General features: G+C 38.0%; 1 protein-coding gene across 28 annotated transcripts in view; it reads left to right on the forward strand.

The window, feature by feature from the left end:
* Window positions 1-20,026, forward strand: part of VPS13B (vacuolar protein sorting 13 homolog B) — a 916,907-nt gene that overhangs the window by 107,839 nt on the left and 789,042 nt on the right. For all 28 annotated transcript variants that reach the window (XR_010317809.1, XR_010317810.1, XR_010317811.1 and 25 more), the window contains exons 13-14: window positions 6,162-6,331; window positions 15,857-16,051. Coding sequence is in view for 25 of the 28 variants with exons in the window: in XM_064267936.1 (XP_064124006.1) it covers window positions 6,162-6,331; window positions 15,857-16,051 (365 nt within the window). In the remaining 3 variants the exon portion in view is untranslated. The remainder of the gene's footprint in view (window positions 1-6,161; window positions 6,332-15,856; window positions 16,052-20,026) is intronic.

Consider the following 20,026-nt stretch of genomic DNA (forward strand, 5'->3'; position numbering starts at 1 on the left):
CCTTGCTCTGAAATTGGCTCTCTTTTAAGGCAAGACTGACCGGTCCCCTTGGTGGGGCACAGTTACCCTATCACATAATCACCTGGATGGGAGTTATAAGACCATGGCTACAAAGGCCACACATAAAAGTAATTAATCTATCACACTTGTAAATGAATATGTGATAAAATTTCAGGCATTGATAAGTGCTATGAGAAAAAATACAAGAGTGCTAGAGAGAGGAGAGCTGTTTTAGTTTTGGAGATTAGGAAATTCATGTTTGAAGAGTTTTTAAATGAGCCGACCCTTGAATGATATAAGGGACTGAGCCATGCAACTATCTGTGAAAAGAGGGTTTTAAGTAGGCAAGTGCAAAAACTTTGAGGTAGGAATGACCTTGGAAAGTTCTAGGGACGAAAGCAAGGCTAATACAAAACTAAAACCAAACCCACTGCCTTCGAATCGGTTGCGACCTGTAGCAACCCTGCAGAACGGAGTAGAACTGCCCCATAGGGTTTCCAGGGAGCAGCTGGTGGATTCGAACTGCTAACCTTTTTGGTTAGCAGCCAAACTCTTAACCACTGTGCCACTATGGCTCCAAGGCTAGTATAGCAGTAGTATAATAAATATTGATAAATCAGACAGACAGGTATAAATTATACCTTGTCAGGCCTTAAGGATCAAGGAATTTGGATTTTATTCTAAATGCGATGGGAAATCATTAAAAGGTTTTGAGTAGGGAAATTTTATTAGTATTAAAAATCAAAGTAGGTTATTCATTAAAAAATTAAGAGTTCTCCAGTTTTATTTATACTCATCTGTGTATTTATGTGTGTGTATTAAGTTCTGTATAGTTTTATTACCTATGTAGGTTCATGTGTCCACTGACATAGTCAAGAAGCGGAACAGTTTCAACATTGCGATGATCCATCCCTTTTTGCCTTTTTATAAACACACTTACCAGCATCCTACCCTCCTCATCCCTAACGCTGGGAAACCACTTATTTGTCTTCCATATCTAAAATTTTGTTATTTCAAAAATGTTAAATGGAATCAAAGTATGTGACTTTTTGTGCAAGGTGTTGCATGTATCAATAGTTTTTTTTTTAGTTACTGTTTTTGCAAGTAGTGTTCCATGTTGTGGTTGTACCACAGTTTATTTAACCCATTCATTTGTTGAAGGACCCATTAACCTGTTGGCATCAAGTCGATTCTTACTCATAGTGACCCTATAGGATAGAGTAGAACCGCCCCATAGGGTTTCCAAGGAGCGGCTGGTGGATTCCAAGTGCCAGCCTCTTGATTAGCAGCTGAGCTCTTAACCACTGTGCCACCAGAGTTCCTGTTGAAGGACTTCTGTGTTGATATCCAGTTGCTTTGCATCCTCCTAGCATTTGGTGTTATCACTTTAATTTTAGGCATTCTGATAGATGTGCAGTTTTTATTAGCTATCTGCGATCTCATTGTAATTTTAAGTAGCATTTCCCTTATGGCTTATGATATTGTACATCTTTTCATGTTCTTATTTGTCGTCTGTATATCCTCTTTGGTGAAATGTCTGTTCGTGTCTTTTGCTCTTTTTCCAATTGGATTGTTTCTTTTTTGTTAAAGTTTTATCATTTTTTTGTTTTATATCTAAGTCTGTGAATCCATTTAATTAATTTTATGTAAGGCATGAGGTTTTTTTTTTTGCCTGTGGATTTCCTATTGCTCCAGCAGCATTTATTGAAAAGGCTATTCTTTATTGAATTAGTTTCGTACTGTTGTCACAAATCAGTTGAGCATATTTGTATGGGTCAGTTTCTGATTCCTCTGTTCTATATTCCATTAATAGATCTACGATCTATCCCTCCACCAGTATGATACTGACTTGATTACTTTAGCAGCATGATTTTGTTTTTAAGTGTTGTCAAGTCAGTTTCAACTCATAGCGACCCCATGTGTTGGAGTCGAACTGCCCCATAGGGTTTTTTGGGCTATAATCTTTATGGGAGCAGATTGCCAGAGCTGCTGGGTGGGTTTAAACTGCCAGCTTTTTGGTCAGCAGCTGAGTGCGTAACTGTTGCACCACTAGGGCTCCTTTTTAGCAATATAGTAAACTTCTACAAAAGTTATTAATTTGATTGTGGGGAATATTAACTGAGGTTAGAAAGGGCCTCATAATAACTTTCATTAGTAGATATCTCTAATGCGGGATTAGTTTGTCTATTTTACTATAAACCTATTAACAGTAACTTAATTTATTTGTTTTTTCTTTTATGAAAATCCAAACTGGTCACTAGGGTGGATTAGGGTGACCCTGTTTCATCAGGGTGTTTTAGACTCACATTCCTTTTATTATTCTGCCAATTCCTGGGATATATTCTGCCTTGTCTATATGGTCAGTGTTGGCTCACCATTACCATGTCAAATTTTAATCATCAGGAAAGGGGAATATGAGAAAATGGTAGGTATGCAGTTTCATTTTAAAGACATGCCTGTGTCATCCATTGACCAAAATGTAGTGACATGTCCCCACACCTGGATGCAAAAGAGCATGGAAAATGTAGTCTCCAGAAGAAGTCCATATATTTAACTTAAATTCAGAGGGCTTTATTGCTAAGAGAAAGAAGGGGAGAATGATTACTCCAGGGCAGTTACCAATCTCTGCCACAGTGAATTTATACTGTATATTTTAGGATAGGGTAAAGAATAGTATGAAATACATTAATCTTTACTTGAAGCACTTCATCATCTCAAAAATGTGATGTACAGGCAGTCTTGGGTTACGAACAAGATTCGTTCTTAACTGTGCCTTTAAGTCTGTAAGTCGAATTTGTAGTTAAGTTGGAACAGGTGCATATACGGTTCTTATTTAGCCTTACTTTAGTGCAAGAAAAGGCACAACACTTTTTCAGTGATTTAGAAGCTGCACGTGCAGCAAGTAAAGGTGATCTTGATTAAGAATTTTTTTGCATGTAGGGGTTGGTTCAGTTCTTTCAAAGTGAGGGCAAATTTACGTTAACATTAAAGGGCAAGTACAAGTTGTCCCTAAGTCTGACTTTTATAACCCTGTGACTGCTTGTATATATAAAGAAACTGCTGGCTGACTTTAATATGAAGGCAGTACTCACTTTGCATGGTAGCTTGCGACCATAAAAATGACTGAAAGCTGAAACCAAGCAAAACGATTTAAACAATCAATGGGAAGAAGTACAATTGTTCCACAACCTTTAGAAATTTTTGTCAGTACATTAAAAATTTTCTTACTGCCAGTTATAAATGTATAGAGAAATGAAGAAATCATAAAAGGAATGGTAACAAATAAAGTGTTTTATTTCTTTGTAAACACTTATTAAGAGTAGTTTGAATGGTGTTTGCCTCTTCCCATCATAACACTTATAATGCAAAGTGAGCATCTTTCCTATGCCTTGGCAAATTGTCGTACTCCTTTCTTGTTCGATCAGCTTTCAACACTTCATCCCTTGTACTTTCAGTGATACGAAAAATATTGAGAGGTCATTTAATGTGAAGTTTTTTACTGGTGTTTCTTCCTCTGGGATATGTCATCTTTTTTTAATTAAAATCACTTTCTTCGTTTATGTTGATAAGTTGACCTTCACTGAGTTCCTCTAGCTACATATCTAAGAGTCTTTCCAATGGTGCAGCATCAGTATTTTCAGTCAGCTACCTTTATGTTCGATTCAGATTTCACATCCAGCATTATTACTTTTCGTTTCTTTACTGCACTTTTATCTGTTTCGATTATCCATTTTTGTAAAAATGTCACATGGGCGTATCACTGGGAGGCAGGGAGGCAACACAATTACATGTTTTGCTCTCTATGCATGAACTAAATATCAGATGCACAGTAACCAATTTCTGATAGACTTTGAAAGAAGCGACATGATTGGTCACTGATCATAATGCTCATATATTTTTTACCTAGTATTTGTGGATTGAAGGACTGGCAGCGAACTTTGTGCTTCATGCAACTGCTCACAATTAATATACCAAATTAAATGATACTTGAAACATGTTCATGCACTGGCATATTTTAACTAAACCGCTGTAACTGAAATTCACGCATGTCGAAACCATGCAAAGTGGGTTCCGATATGTATGCCTTACATAAATATATACATGCATATGGATGTATATGTATTAAATCCTAAGTAGTTAGCAGTTCTGCTGCACGCCTCTTTTAGCTTTTTTTTTTTTAAATTACCAGTAGGAAAATACATAAAACCTAAGACTGTAGTTCTGTGAATTCCACAAACTTAACCACACCCATCTGACCAACTGATTAAGAAATAGAGCTATACCAGATTTCAGAAGTCTCCTTTATTCCTCCTTCTTTTTACTACCCTGACTGACCCCAGAGGTAACCACTCTTCCTCCTTGTAACATCATAGATTTGATTTAATTTTGTTTATTTTGTAGTCTATTTAGATAGAATCACAGTATGTCCTCTTTTATGTCTGGCTTTAGCTCACGTTATTTTTATGAGATTCAATTATATTCTGCCTGTAGTTGTACATCATTTACTCTCATTGTTTTATAGTATCACATTGTGTGAGTATACTATTATTTATCCATTCTACTGCTAATGAGTATTTAGTTTCTTAGGGCTACAGTAACAAAGTACCAGAAGCTGAGTGGTGTAAAGCGACACACATATATTCTCTCACAGTTCTGGAGGCTAGAAGTCTGAAATCCAGGTGTCCTCTGAAAGCTCTCAGGAAGACCCCTTCCTTGTCTCCTTTTAGCAATGCTGGCAATCCTTAGCATTCCGTGGGTCGTAGCTGCATCACTCCCGTCTCTGTCTCCTTCTTCACGTGGCTGTCTTCTCTGTGTGTGTTTCTGAATTTCCTTCTCCTTATAAGGACACCAATTATTGAATTTAGGACCTGTTATGACCTCGTCTTAATTACAACTGCAAAGACCAATAAGGTCAATAAGGTCATGTTCAAAAATACCAGGGATTAGGACTTCCACATACCTTTTTGGGGCTGCTATTCAACTCACAAACAGTGGTTTTCTAGTACTTGGCTGTTAGGAGAGTGATGGTGGAGATAATCTAGTACATGTCTTTTGTTAAACATATGTATATGTTTCTGTTAGTATCTAAGAGTGGAATTGCTAGGTCAAAGGAATATATACGTTCAACTTTACTAAATATCTTGAAGCAGGGTTTCTAATTTGTTGTACCATTTGCACTCTTAACAGCAGTATAGGAGAGTTTTAGTTGCTCTACATCTGGGGTTGGCAAACTATGGTCTGTGGGCCAGATTGGACCCACTGCCTATTTTTGTATGGCTCATGAGCTGAGAATGGTTTTTACAGTTTTAAAAATGGTTTGAAAAAAAATTTTATTTTGTGACAAATGAAAATTATATGAAATTTAATTTTTAGTTTCCATAAATATAGTTTTATTAGAACATAACCATGCTCATTTGTTTATGTATTATCTGTGGCTGCTTTTGTGCTAAAATAGCAGAGGTAAGTGATTGTGACAGAGACTGTCACAATTTTAGGCCCACAAAGCCTAAAATATTTTCTACATTGCTCTTTAGAGAAGAAGTTTGTGGACCCCTACTCTACATGCTTGGGAATACTCAGTGTTTTTGGTCTGTCCAAGTCTTTTTTGCCCATTTTCCTTTTGACTTGTCTGTTTCTTACTGAGTTTTATTATTTTTTTTAATACATTATGGATACATTTCCTTTGTGAAGATAACTATCTATTTGTCTGTCTATCTATTGCAAATATTTTTCCCACTTTGTGGTTTTCCTTCTCAGAAATATCAATGGTGTTTTGATGAACAGAAACTGTTACTCTTTTTAAGAATGAAATTAGGGATTTCATAAAGATATTTTAAAATAAAAGCTATTAAGTTTTGTGTAGCAAAGTCTTATTATACATATACATTCTAACAGCAACAACAAAAAAACCAAACCCATTGCTGTCCAGTCGATGCTGACTCATAACGACCCTATATGGCAGAGTAGAACTGCCCCATAGAGTTTCTACGGAGCAGCTGGTCTAGAGTAGTGTAATTTTTATTTACTAAAAGTAAAAAATTATTTTACATCTGCTTCATTGTTGAAAATAAAAATGGAATTTGATCCTAAATTGTGGGAACCAGTTCATTTTCCAGTTATTTAAGAAAATTAATTATTTAAAAGATTACTTTTCATTTTAGATAATAAGGATGAAAATGAAGCTGTACTGAATCCTGAAGAAGTGGCTTCTCTGGAGCAATATATTCCTACTCGACTTACAAGTGTTACTCTCCTCAAATGTACCTGCACAATTTTCATGGCTGAATTCAACTTGCTGGGCCATTTGCTACCTGTCATTATGGGAGAAAAGGTATCTTCTGAGATTAACCACTTATTTTTTTTCTATTATGCATTATTTGTTGTTCATGTAATACTGTCAGACACTCATGATTAAGTAAAAGAATATTTGCTTATATAGTTACCCATGATGAAATATAATAAATTTCACTGCGATTGCTAATTATTAGAAAGTAATTTTATATCTATAAAAATTTTTCTTTAAATAAAATAAACTTAAGCTGAGGGTGTATAAAAAATGTTGCAGAGCATGGGCCCAGAAGTCAGAATATATACTATGACACCTTAGACAATTACATTATGTCTATAAGCCTTGTTTTCCAGAAATAACAAACCCAGATAGATTCAGACTAAACTTAAAAAAAAAAAAACTTAAGTAGACAACAAAAACAAGATCAGTAACGGTGTCAGGTTCCCATGTCCCTTCATCCACAGGATGACACAAAACGAAAGGGGCCAGATGACTTGTAACACACATGGTGGGACACCCTGTTGGTGAGGATCCAATCCACACTGCAGCTGAGTAGTTTTATAGCTTGGAGCTGTACTATAAAGAGGGTGAGGTGGAAAACTGCATCTTACCTGAATAAGGGATGCTGATGAGAAACTGTCTCATGGCAGCCTCCCTCAAGATAGGTGAGTGAAAAATGGTCTGTTAGCAGCTCCTCTCAAAATCACTTAGCTTTTCGTGTTCTGAGAGTATGACAGGATATTCTACCAGAGGTTAGGTGTACTGTGGATGAGGCTTGCTCGTGTCGTCCACATGGGTATATGTAAGATTATCAGAGTGCTGGCATGGAGCAGTTCCCTTACAGTATCTAACTCCTTGGATTGTTTTGAAGATTCAGTGATATAATACAGGTAAACCATTGTGCACATATTAGTGATTACTCTGTTAGTGTTAATAAGGACTCATTAGATCCGTAATGTTTAAAGTCCATATACAATATATTGCTTTCTGAGTGTACTTTATACATATAAGATCTTATCATTGTTTTAAATTTATTTTTCTGTCATATTTCTTTTGATGTCCATGTAATGATGATGAATGTAGAAGTATAAAGTGTCCTAACTTTAAATAAGAAGAACTTAGAGAAATCTGGTAGGGAATTGACCATGATGCAGTAGTTTCATTTTGTATATTTGCTCTCAAATGGCCACTCTTAATTAATTACTGTATTGCTGGGTGAAGAGATCATTTGGTAAAAATATCAGTGGAGAAGGTTAAACCGTCCATATGCCAGTACTTTCTATCATTTTCATTTTTGCTGTCATCTAATTCTTTACTTTTTACTGTTTTACCATTGATTCCCTTCTTTATAACATGAAGCTAATTACATACTTATTTTGAGGATTTTGGATATAATGTATGTAAGAACCTAGAGCTATACCTGGCACAAAGTAATTGCTTTGCCTCTGGTTCCTATCATGTTGGAGTAGTATGTATTGGACCAGGCCTTCTGCAGATAACAATTCTAACAGTTGGATAAAATATACAGAGTCACTGTGTGAAGGCACTGGAGAATAACCAGTGTAGGCAGGGGCTCTGGTCCGTGAAGGAAGAGAGGTAGTGCAGGCCCTAAATCAGTTAAATGGGGGAAAAGGCAGTCTTTTTAACAGATGGTGCTAGCATAACTGGATATCCATCTGCAAAAAAATGAAACAGGACCCGTACCTCCCATCATGCACAAAAGCAAACTCAAAATGGATCAAAGACCTAAATATACAATCTAAAACGATAAAGATCATGAAAGAAAAAATAGGGACAATGTTAGGAGCCCTAATACATGGCATAAACAAAACATTACTAACAATGCAGAAAAAAAACTAGATAACTGGGAGCTCTTAAAAATCAAACACCTATGCTCATCCAAAGACTTCACCAAAAGAGTAAATAGATGACCTACAGACTGGGAAAAAGTTTTTAGCTATGACATTTCTGACCAGCACCTAATCTCTAAAATCTACATGATACTACAAAAACTCAACTACAAAAAGACAAATAACCCAATTAAAAAATGGGCAAAAGATATGAACAGACACTTCACTAAAGAAAATATTCAGGTAGCTAACAGATACATGAGGAAATGCTCACGATCATTAGCCATTAGAGAAATGCAAATCAAAACTACAGTGAGATTCCATCTCACTCCAACAAGGCTGGCATTAATCCAAAAAACGCAAAATAATAAATGTTGGAGAGGCTGTAGAGAGACTGTAACACTCCTACACTGCTGGTGGGAATGTAAAATGGTACAACCACTTTGGAAATCGATTTAGTGCTTCCTTAAAAAACTAGAAATAGAACTACCATGCGATCCAGCAATCCCACTCCTTGGAATATATCCTAGAGAAATAAGAGTCTTTACATGAACAGATATATACACACCCATGTTCAGTGCAGCACTGTTTACAATAGCAAAAAGGTGGAAGCAACCAAGGTGCCCATCAGTGGATGAATGGATAAATAAATTATGGTATATTCACACAATGGAATACTACACATCCATAAAGAACAGTGAGGAATCCATGAAACATTTCATAACATGGAGGAATCTGGAAGGCATCATGCTGAGTGAAATTAGTTGGAAAAGGACAAATATTGTATAAGACCATTATTATAAGAACTGGAGATGTAGTTTAAACAGAGAAGAAAATATTCTTTGATGGTTACAAGAGGGGGGAGGGAGGGGAGGAGGGAAGGGGGTATTCACTAATTAGATAATAGATAAGAACTACTTTAGGTGACGGGAAAGACATCACACAATACAGATGAGGTCAGCACAACTGGATTAAAACGAAAAGCAAAGCAGTTTCCTGAATAAACTGAATTCTTTGAAGGCCAGCATAGCAGGGGCAGGGTTTGGGGACCATGGTTTCAGGGAACGTCTAAGTCAATTGGCATAATAAAATCTATTAAAACATTCTGCATCCCACTTTGAAGAGTGGCGTCTGGGGTCTTAAATGCTAGCAAGCTGCCATCTAAGATGCATCAATTGGTTTCAACCCACCTGGACCAAAGGAGAATGAAGAACACCAAGGACACAAGGTAATTACTAGCCCAAGAGACAGAAAGGGCCACATAAGCCAGAGACTGCATCATCCTGAGACCTGAAGAACTAGATGGTGCCCAGCTACAATGGATGATTGCCCTGACAGGGAACACAACACAGAACCCCTGAGGGAGCAGGAGAGCAGTGGGATGCAGATCCCACATTCTCGTAAAAAGACCAGACTTAATGGTCTGACTGAGACGAGAGGGACCCCAGAGGTCATGGCCTCCAGACCTTATGTTAGCCTAGGACAGTGACCATACCCAAAGCCAACTCTTCAGACAGGGTTTGGACTCGACAATGGGATAGAAAAAGATGCTGGTGAAGAATGAACTTGGATCAAGTAGACACTTGAGACTATGTTGGCATCTCCTATCAGGAGGGGAGATGAGAGGGTAGAGGGGGTTAGAAGCTGGTGGAATGGACATGAAAAGAGAGAGTGGAGGGAAGAAATGGGATATCTCATTAGGCGGAGAGCAATTAGGACTGTTTAGGAAGGTGTATACAAATTTTTGTATGAGAGACTGACTTGATTTGTAAGCTTTAACTTAAAGCACAATAAAAATTAAAAAAAAAAAAAAAAAAAAGTAGTGCATGAAGGAAGCTCTACATTTACTGCTGTGCTTTAAGCTTCCTGAGGTGATGAGAAAGAGATCTTAAGCAGAAAGCGACATTCTTAAACTGGGCTGAGGAGTGAGAGGTTAAAGTTCTTTGTGGCAGAACTGTTGGAAATTGAGGAAGAAAATGCCAGAAAGGAGGCCTTGCTAAGAAGGGAGCCCCCAAAATCTGCATAAAATTCCCTTCAAACTGTTGGCTAACCCCTAAGCTGCTCATATGTGATATAAGCCTCCTAGAAACCCAAGAGAAAACAGGTTAAAGAACACAGTAGAAATTTCACCATTTGCATGGTGTTGGGTGTCAACATTTAGAGTTCATGGTCTGTCAACTTAGTACCTGGTTTGAACCTTATAAGGGCCACACCCTCAGAGTAAGGACAAAATTAAAAAATTAGTCCAAAGAAACCCTAAATCCGTAGGACCAACTTTATCTGCTTGTATTCTGTCTGCTCACCAAAAGAAAAGAATAGTTAACCCACTTTGAAAGAAGATAACATAACTCAGTGCCTCTATAATTTTTATCTGCAATATTAGCTGTCTAATAAAAAAATAAGAGATAGGTAAATCAGAGAGAAGAACTTTAAAAGGAACACTTAGTCAATGAATAGGAATTTGTAGATATTTATGCCTTTGTGGAACCTTAAGTTCAGTCACATGACAAGTCTCTAGAGAGATGAGCTTTCCTGGGATGGAGATGTGGAGGAGGAAGGAGCATGAGTGGTTGTAAACAAATGAGAAACTATAGAACTAAATAGAAATTAGAGAAAGAAAATGGCTTTTTTTTTGGTTTTGTTTCACAAAATATTTTATTTGTACAGTAACTGTCTCATTCAACTGAAGAATAAAACTGTTGATTTGTAACTGAGTAGTGGTACATTAAAGGAATCTTTGATAAACAGGAATCACTGATATTAAAAAATGATAAGGTATACTAACAATAGAACCGATTGACTTGAACCCAGAGGGGAAAACATAGAAATAGAGGTGATTCAGGTATTGGAGTTACTAGACATGGGCTTTAAAATAACTATGACTAATAAGTTCAAGAAAAAAGACAAAAAAGATGGAAGATTTCAGAAAAGACCTGGAATCCATAAAAAAGAATCAGGTGAAATTCTGGAACTAAAAACAGTATGGACACAAAATTATAAGTGAAAGGGTACAAGAAGATAATACTATTTAAATACTAATCAAAGGTAATACCGCTATTTTAATACCAGAAAAAGTATAGTTTAAGGCAAGCAGTATAATTAGAAAAAAATGGGGCCATTTCATGATGATAATAGTGTCAACTCCAAGAATGAGCAAAATAGATAATTCTCACAGGTGTTATATTGAGTGAAAGAAGCCAGACCTAAGACTTTGTATTATATGATTCCATTTCTAATGAAGTTCAAGAATAGACAAAACTAATTTACGGTGATTGGAGTGAAAATATTGGCTACCTCTGGTATGGGGATTGGATATTACCTGGAAAGGGACATAGGATAGCCATCTAGGGTGCTGAAAATGTTTAATGTCTTGATCTGATTGGTGATTACAAATGTAAAAATTCATTGAGCTCTACGCTTAAGATTTGTGTGCTTTTCTGTATCTTATACTCAAGTGGCTTTAAAAAGCAAGGTGATTAGGATGGGACAACCAAAAAACCATTTGCTCTCAAGTCGATTCCAACTCATAGTGACCCTATAGCAACTCTATAGGACAGAATAGAACTGCTCCATGGGGTTTCAAAGAGCAGGTGGTGGATTCGGACTGCCAACCTTCTGGTTAGGGGCGAAACTCTTAACCACTGTGCCACCAGGCTTCAGTATGGGGCAGGTAGGGTGGAAATGGTGAGGGTGCTGACGCATTGCTGGGATCGTAACCAATGTCACAGAACAATTTGTGTTTGAATTGCTGAATGGGAGTCTAAATTATTGTGTAACCTTTCCCCTAAAACTCAATAAAATATTTTAAAAAAGCAGTTAACCTACCTGGAGCAAAGGCAAAGGAAGAACACCAAGGTCACACGACAACTAAGAACCCAAGAGACAGAAAGGGCCACATGAACCAGAGACCTACATTACCCTGAGACCAGAAGAACTAGTTGGTGCCCGGCCACAATCGATGTCTGCCCTGTCAGGGAGCACAACAGACAACTCTTGAGGGAGCAGGAGACCAATGGGATACAGACCCCAAATTCTCATAAAAAGATCATACTTAATGGTATGACTGCGACCAGAGGAGTCCCGGAGGCAATGCTCCTCAGACCCTCTGATGGCACAGGACAAGGAACCATCCCCGAAGACAACTCATCAGGCATGAAAAGGACTGGTCAGCGGCGGGGAGAGAGAGGCTGATGAAGAGTGAGCTAATTAAATCAGGTGGACACTGGAGAGTGTGTTGGCAACTCTTGACTGGAGGGGGGATGGGAAGATAGAGAGAGAGGGAAGACGGCAAAACTGGCACGAAATGAGAGACTGAAAGGGCTGACTCAATAGGGGGAGAGCAAGTGGGAGAAGGGAGTAAGATGTATGTAAACTTACATGTGACAGACTGATTGGAATGGTAAATGTTCACTTGAAGCTTAATAAAAATTAATTAAAAAAACAAACAAAACCACCAAACTCATTGCCTCGGAGTTAATTCCTATTCATGGTGACCCCATGGGGCAGAGAAGAACTGCTCTGTGGAGTCTCCAAGGCTGTGATCTTTACGGAAGCAGACTGCTACATCTTTCTCCTGTGGAGCAGTTGATGAGTTCAGACCGCCAACCTTTCAGTTAGCAGCCAAGCTGGCGCTTAACCACTGTACCACCAGGTTTTCTTATATATGGTACATAAACAAACAAACAAACCCATTGCCATCAAGTCAATTCTGACCCTGTAGGACAGAGTAGAACCATTCCATAGAGTTTCCAAGGAGCACCTGGTGGATTTGAACTGCCAACCTTTGGTTAGCAGTCGTAGCTCTTAACCACTATGCCACCAAGGTTTCCATATGGTGCATAAAAGAAACCAAACCAAATCCGTTGCCATCGACCAGGGTTTCCTGTAGCTAATTCAGGTACATTTCTCTCTGAAAGAGGTATAGATTCGACTAACTCCTGTTCAAAGCAAATATTTATTCATTTACTCATTCATTCAACTAACAGTTATTGAGGACAGAGATCATGGAATGCAAAGGGAGTAGGAAAATGAACAAAACTTTCACTACTGAGAGCTCACACTCTTAGTATCTTATTATCACTGTGTTTCAGGAGGTTCAGAAATTCAGTGTGGCTGATGCATTATGCATCTATTTTGCCTTTCTTTTTAAAATCATAACTTAAAAAAAGTGTTCACACTCTGATACATAGGCAGCAATTCTAATAAAATAGAGAGGAACATAAATATTTATACATTCGGATGCTCACTAAAATGTTATTTATAATAATGAAAATTTGAAAATGGCCTAACCGACCAACAAGAGGAGAATGAATAAATAAATTACTGGATATACAGAAGCTAGCATCTTCCACAAAAGGAGCCCTCATGACGCAATGGTTAAGCACTTGCTGCTGACTGAAAGGTTGGTGGTTTGAATCCACCCAGTGTCTCCGCTGGAGAAGGATCTGGAGGTCTGCTCCCGTAAAGATCACAGCCTAGAAAGCCTTATGGGGTAAAGATAATGTTCTACATCCTAGTTTGGTGAATAGCGTCTGGGGTCCCAAAAGCTTGTGAGCGGCCATCTAAGATACAATTGGTCTCTACTCGTCTGGAACAAAAGAGAATGAAAGAAATAAAAAACTCACAGAAGAAACTAGTCCACAGGACTAATGGCGTATATAAACCACAGCCTCATCTAGCCTGAGACCAGAAGAACTAGATGGTGCCAGACTGCCAATGCCGACCCTTTTCACCAGGAACACAACAGAAGGCCCACAAAAGAAAGGGAGAAAAATGTGAACAAAACTCAAATTCCTAAAAAAGGCCAGGATTACTGGACTGACAGAGACTAGAGGAATCCCTGAGACTAACTCAGGCCCTAAAATATTCTTTGAACTTGGAACTGAGGCTACTGCCAGTGGTCACCCTTCATCCAAACAATAGATTAGCTTAGAAAATAACAATATCATCTGTGAATACTGTGCTCCCTTAAATAATCAACTATAGGAGACCAAACAGTCAACATTTACCCTAAAACAAAGATGACAAGCTAAAGAAGGGCAGGGAAGGGAAGCTAGATTAATGGAAACAGTACAGAAAGAATGGAAATAATGACAATGTTGACATATTATGAAAAAAGTAACCAATGTCATGGAACAAATTGTATAAAAAATGTTAAACGGGAACTCAATTTGCTATGTAAACTTTCACCTAAAAAATAAAATATTTAAAAAAAAAAAGCAGTTAATAAATGGTGGCTTTAAAATTATTATTATCAATAATGAATTAAAGAAAAAGGATTGTATGTTCAGTTTAGCAAATTTTAGGTTCAGTGTTTCTCTCAATAATGGCACTGTTAGCTTTTCGGACTGGAGAAGTATTATGTAGCATTTTCTGTCTTTGGAGAAGGACATCAAGCGTAGTGAAGTAGAACCTGTTGCTGTTGAATCAATTCCGACTCATAGCTACCCTATAGGACAGAGTAGAACTGTACCATAGGATTTCCAAAGGAGCGGCTGGTGAATTCGAACTGCAGACTTTCCTGAGACTTACCTGCATTTATTTGGAACTTAGAAAGGTTCTGTGACACTGATAATACCAAAATCCATCTGTAAAAAACAGCTTGCAGGAGGTGTCTGACCTCCTTCCAGGCCCACAAGGGGGAAAGAGAAGCATGATTAGCCCAAAGCTGATTCCTATGAGGTGGAGGTCAGACGTGCCCTCTCTCTCTGTCATAGCCACCAGCTCTGACACAAACTGTCCCTCCCACAGCACCCTCTACTGTGTTTGATAATTTATTGCAGTGACTACACAGAACTCACAGACCATATTCACAATTGTGGGGTTCATTAAGGAAGTAACAGTTACAGTTCAGGCCCAGGAACACTCAGAACACAGTTCTTCCATAAGGGTAGCTTCTTCCCAGGTGTGTTTGCAGGCACACCTGTCCCTGGCCCTCAGTCTCTGCCCAAAGCACTCAGCTTTCTATCTCTGGGGGCCGGGAAGTCCACTGTGTTGTCTCCTGTGGCTGGCTGTCTCCTCCCTTGGTGGTGGTGGACTCCTCCTCTCTGCTCTGGAATTGGTTCTCTTTTAAAGCAGAACTGACCAATTCCCATGGTAGGCCACAATTACCCTGTCACATAATCACCTGGGTGTGAGTTACAATACCATGGCTACAAAGGCCACACACAAAAGTAATTGATCTCACTGTACCATCTTGAGATTCTTAGGAAATCTTTAGTATGTGAATTATTAGTAGATACGATATGGATCAGAAATGTTTCTCTGTTACAAACTTTGTTGTGTCTTTGACACTGTCTGGAGTAGCTCACTTAGTCCCTTAGTTAATTATCTAAATGTAAATAAAGGGAAAGAAAAGGTGCTGGCTCTGAGGTATCTGGGAAGTCTTTTGGAATAATTGAGTTTAAGAAACCACCTTTAAGATACTGAGGCACTTAGTGATATGATTCTCGTTGATAGAAAAACAAAAAAAGGTTTAGCTAAAAGGCCAAAGATACTTTTGCAATAAATATATGTTCTTTGAAATCTGAGACATACTCAAAAATATATAAAAGATATTTCTATTTGGTTATGGTAGGAGTGTTCTTTAAAAAGGCATTATTTCTAGACTGATTTGATATTACTGCAAATTGTGCAAGTGTAAAACTTGCACAGAGGGCGTTGTTCATTAATCACTGGTCTACTTCTGAAATATAAAGTGAACACTGTTATTTTTCAGAACTTGAGTAACTTCATGAATACTACAAACTTCCAGCCTCTTCGGCCTTTGCCATCCATTCAGATATTGGTGGATAAAATTAATCTGGAATATTCAGTGCCAATGTATGCAGAACAGCTGGTACATGTGGTCAGCAGCCTTACTCAGCCTTCTGATAATCTGCTTCATTATTGCTATGCACACTGCTACCTTAAGGTAAGAAAAGTGATTTTTTTAAAAGTATCTGATTGGTTTTAGTAGCTTTAAATAAGTTTCCTTTTTCTTAAGGTTATAATTTCACAGAAATAATACCCCATAGCCACTAAGGCCAAAGATGAAGAAATCAAAGATTTTTATCAGCTTCTGCCATCTGAAATTGATCGAACATGCAATCAGGATACATTGAAAATTACTGGGGATTGGAATGTGAAAGTTGGAGACAAAGAAGAATTGGTAGTTGGAAAATATGGCCGTGGTGATAGATACAATGCTGGAGATGGAATGATAGAATTTTGCAAGACCAATGACTTCTTCATCGCAAATAACTTTTTTCACCAATATAAACGGCGACTATACACATGGACTTCACCAGATGGAACACACAGAAATCAAATCAGCTGCATCTGTGGAAAGAGACGATGGAAAAGCTCAGTATCATCAGTCAGAACAAGGCCAGGGCCCGACTGTGGAACAGGCCATCAATTACTAAATGCAATCTCAAGCTGAAACTGAAGAAAATCAGAGCAAGTCCACGAGAGCCAAAATACGACCTTGATTATATCCCACTTGAATGTAGAGATCATCTCAAGAATAGATCTGACACGTTGAACACTTAGTCACCTAGTGCTGCTGTAACAGAAATATGACAAGTAGATGGCTTTAACAAAGAGAAGTTTATTTTCTCACAGTAAAATAGGCTAAAAGTCCAAATTCAGGGCGTCAGCTCCAGGGGAAGGCTTTCTCTCTCTGTCGGCCCTCTCATCAATCTTTCCCCAGACTAAGAGCTTTTCTGTGCAGGAACCCTGAGTCCAAAGGATGCAGTCTTCTTCTAGCACTGCTTTCTTGGTGGTATGAGATCCCCAACTCTCTGCTTGCTTCCCTTTCCTATTTATCTATTGAGAGATAAAAGGTGGTGCAGGCAACATCCCAGGGAAACTCCCTTTACATTATTAGATCAGGGCTGTGACCTGGATAAGGGTGGAGTTACAATCCCAACCTAATCTTTTTAACATAAAATTATAATCACAAAATGAAGAACAACCATAGAATACTGGGAATCATGGCCTAACCAAGTTGAAACATGTTGGGGGGACATAATTCAATCCATGACAAACAGTAATGACTGAAGACCAGAGGAGTTGTGGAATGACATCAAGGAGACCATACATGGAGAAAGCTAGAGGTCATTGAAAAGACAGGGAAGAAAGAAAAGACTAAGATGGATGTCAGAAGAGACTCTGAAACTTGCTCTCGAACGTCAAGCAGCTAAAGCAAAAGGAAGAAATGATAAAGTAAAAACTGAACAGAAGATTTCAAAGGGTGGCTCAAGAAGACTAAGTATTATAATGACATGTACAAAGAGCTGGAGGTAGAAAAACAAAAGGAAAGAACACGCTCGGTGTTTCTCAAGCTGAAAGAACTGAAGAAAAAAAATTCAAGCCTCGAGTTGCAACAGTGAAGGATTCTATGGGGAAAATACTAAATGATGCAGGAAGCATCAAAAGATGATGGAAGGAATGCATGGAGTCATTGTACCTAAAAGAATCAGTTGACGTTCAACCATTTGAAGAGGCAGCGTATGATCAGGCACCGATGATACCGAAGGAAGAAGTCCAAGCTGCACTGAAGGCATTGGCGAAAAACAAGACTCCAGGAATTGACCGAGTATCAATTGAGATGTTTCAACAAACAGATGCAGCACTGGAAGCGCTCACTCCTCTATGCTGAGAGATATGGAAGACAGCTCCCTGGTCAACCAATTGGAAGAGATCCATATTTATTCCTATTCCTAAGAAAGGTGATCCAACTGAATGCGGAAATTATGGAACAATATCGTTAATATCACACGCAAGCAAAATTTTGTTGAAGATCATTCAAAAGCAGCTGCAGCAGTGTATTGACAGGGAACTGCCAGAAATTCAGGCTGGATTTTGAAGACGATGCGGAACCAGGGATATCTTTGCTGATGTTAGATGGATCCTGGCTGAAAGCAGAGAGTACCAGAAGGATGTTTACCTGTGTTATTGACTGTGCAAAGGCATTCGACTGTGTGGATCGTAACAAATTATGGATAACATTGTGAAGAATGGGAATTCCAGAACACTTAATCATGCTCATGAGGAACCTGTACATAGATCCAGAGACAGTTGTTTGGACAGAAAAAGGGGATAGTGAACGGTTTAATGTCAGGAAAGATGTGCGTCAGAGTTGTATCCCTTGTATCCTTTCACCTTTCTGTATGCTGAGCAAAGAATTCAAGAAGCTGGACTATCTGAAGAACAAGCATCAGGATTGGAGGAAGACTCATTAACAACCTACGTTATGCAGATGACATAACCTTGCCTCCTGAAAGTGAGGAGAACTTCAAGCACTTACAGATGGAGATCAAAGACCACAGCCTTCAGAGAACAAAAGCTTTACAACTGTACTAATAAGCAACATCATGATAAACGGAGAAAAGATTGACGTTGTCAAGGATTTCATTTTACTTGGATCCACAGTCAACACCCATGGAAGCAGCAGTTAAGGAATCAAAAGACGCATTGCATCGGGCAGATGTGCTGCAAAAGACCTCTTTAAAGTGTTGAAAAGCAAAGATTCACCTTGAAGACTAAGATGATCCTGACCCAAGCCATGGTATTTTCAGTTGCATCATATGCATTTAAAAGCTGGGCAATGAATAAGGAAGACCGAAGAAGGATTGACGCCTTTGAATTGTGTTGCCGAAGAATTATTGAATATACCATGGACTGCCAAAAGAACGAGAAAACCTGTCTTGGAAAAAGTACAACCAGAATGATCCTTAGAAGCAAGGATGATGAGGCTGCATCCTGCATACTTTGGACGTGTTGTCAGGCGGGATCAGTCCCTGAAGAAGGACATCATGCTTGGTAAAGTACAGCGTCAGTGGAAGAGGGGGAAGACCCTCAACGAGGTGAATTGTCACAGTGGCTGCAACAATGGGTTCAAGCATAACAATGTTTTTGAGCATGGTACGGGACCGGGCGCTGTTTCATTCTGTTGTGCATAGAGTTGCTGTGAGTTGGAACTGACTTGACGGCACCTAACAACAACACAGTGCCCCATAAGATGAGATTTAAATAAAATTTTAAGTAGCTTTTTCATTATTCAGTATCATGAAAGTAAAATAAAAATATACTGATTTTAAAACATATTTCTTAAGTTATTTGTGGTTAGTAGCTTTATGCTTGCAAATTAATGGTAATTATAATTTTTTTTAAAATAATTTTTGAAGTAGTTTTTGTAGAATTTCTAGAGATGATATAAGTAGTGTGAAAGAGTTTTAATACGGACACTTTAAAAGACATGACTTTTTTGAACAGGACATTTATGTGAGATATAATGTTTTATGAAAGGGTTTAACACATTTGTGTTTTTTTAGTCACTTTTATTAAATTCATGTTAATTTCTTTTCACAAAGGGAGAAATCTTACTACATTAAACCAAGTTATGTAAAGTGAATTATTGGATGGTTGGCCAAGTTCGACCTTTTTTTTTTTTTAAATAATAGCTAATGCATCTCAGTACAGATAATTTTCTTTAAGGTATTCTAGTTATAGAGGGCTCAATCATTTGGTAAATATTAAGTTCTTTCCATAATGCAGATACTGAGCATTTAAATGAATAAGGCGTGTCCCATTGTCAAGGTAAATGGTCACCATCTATACTTATATAAAAGTTATTGGCATATTTGTTCACCTCCTCTGTTTGTTCATAGGTTAAAAGCTCACTTAAATTTCTAGCATAATGGTTACTGTTTAGTCCATATAAAATTATTTTTTTGGGAAAAGGACTTTTGCTGCCTAGTTATCTTTTGCATTTTGGTCAGTGTTGACCACAGCTACAGTTGTTAAGTTGAATGTCCCAGAAGGTAAGGTGTTTATAGTTGTCATAAGATAATATATGTAGAAAAACCTTTCATTGATGTTATGAATATTGGGTATTTTTTTA

The sequence above is a fragment of the Loxodonta africana genome, chromosome 14 (assembly GCF_030014295.1).
Source record: "Loxodonta africana isolate mLoxAfr1 chromosome 14, mLoxAfr1.hap2, whole genome shotgun sequence".
In the NCBI taxonomy this organism is placed as follows: domain Eukaryota; kingdom Metazoa; phylum Chordata; class Mammalia; order Proboscidea; family Elephantidae; genus Loxodonta; species Loxodonta africana.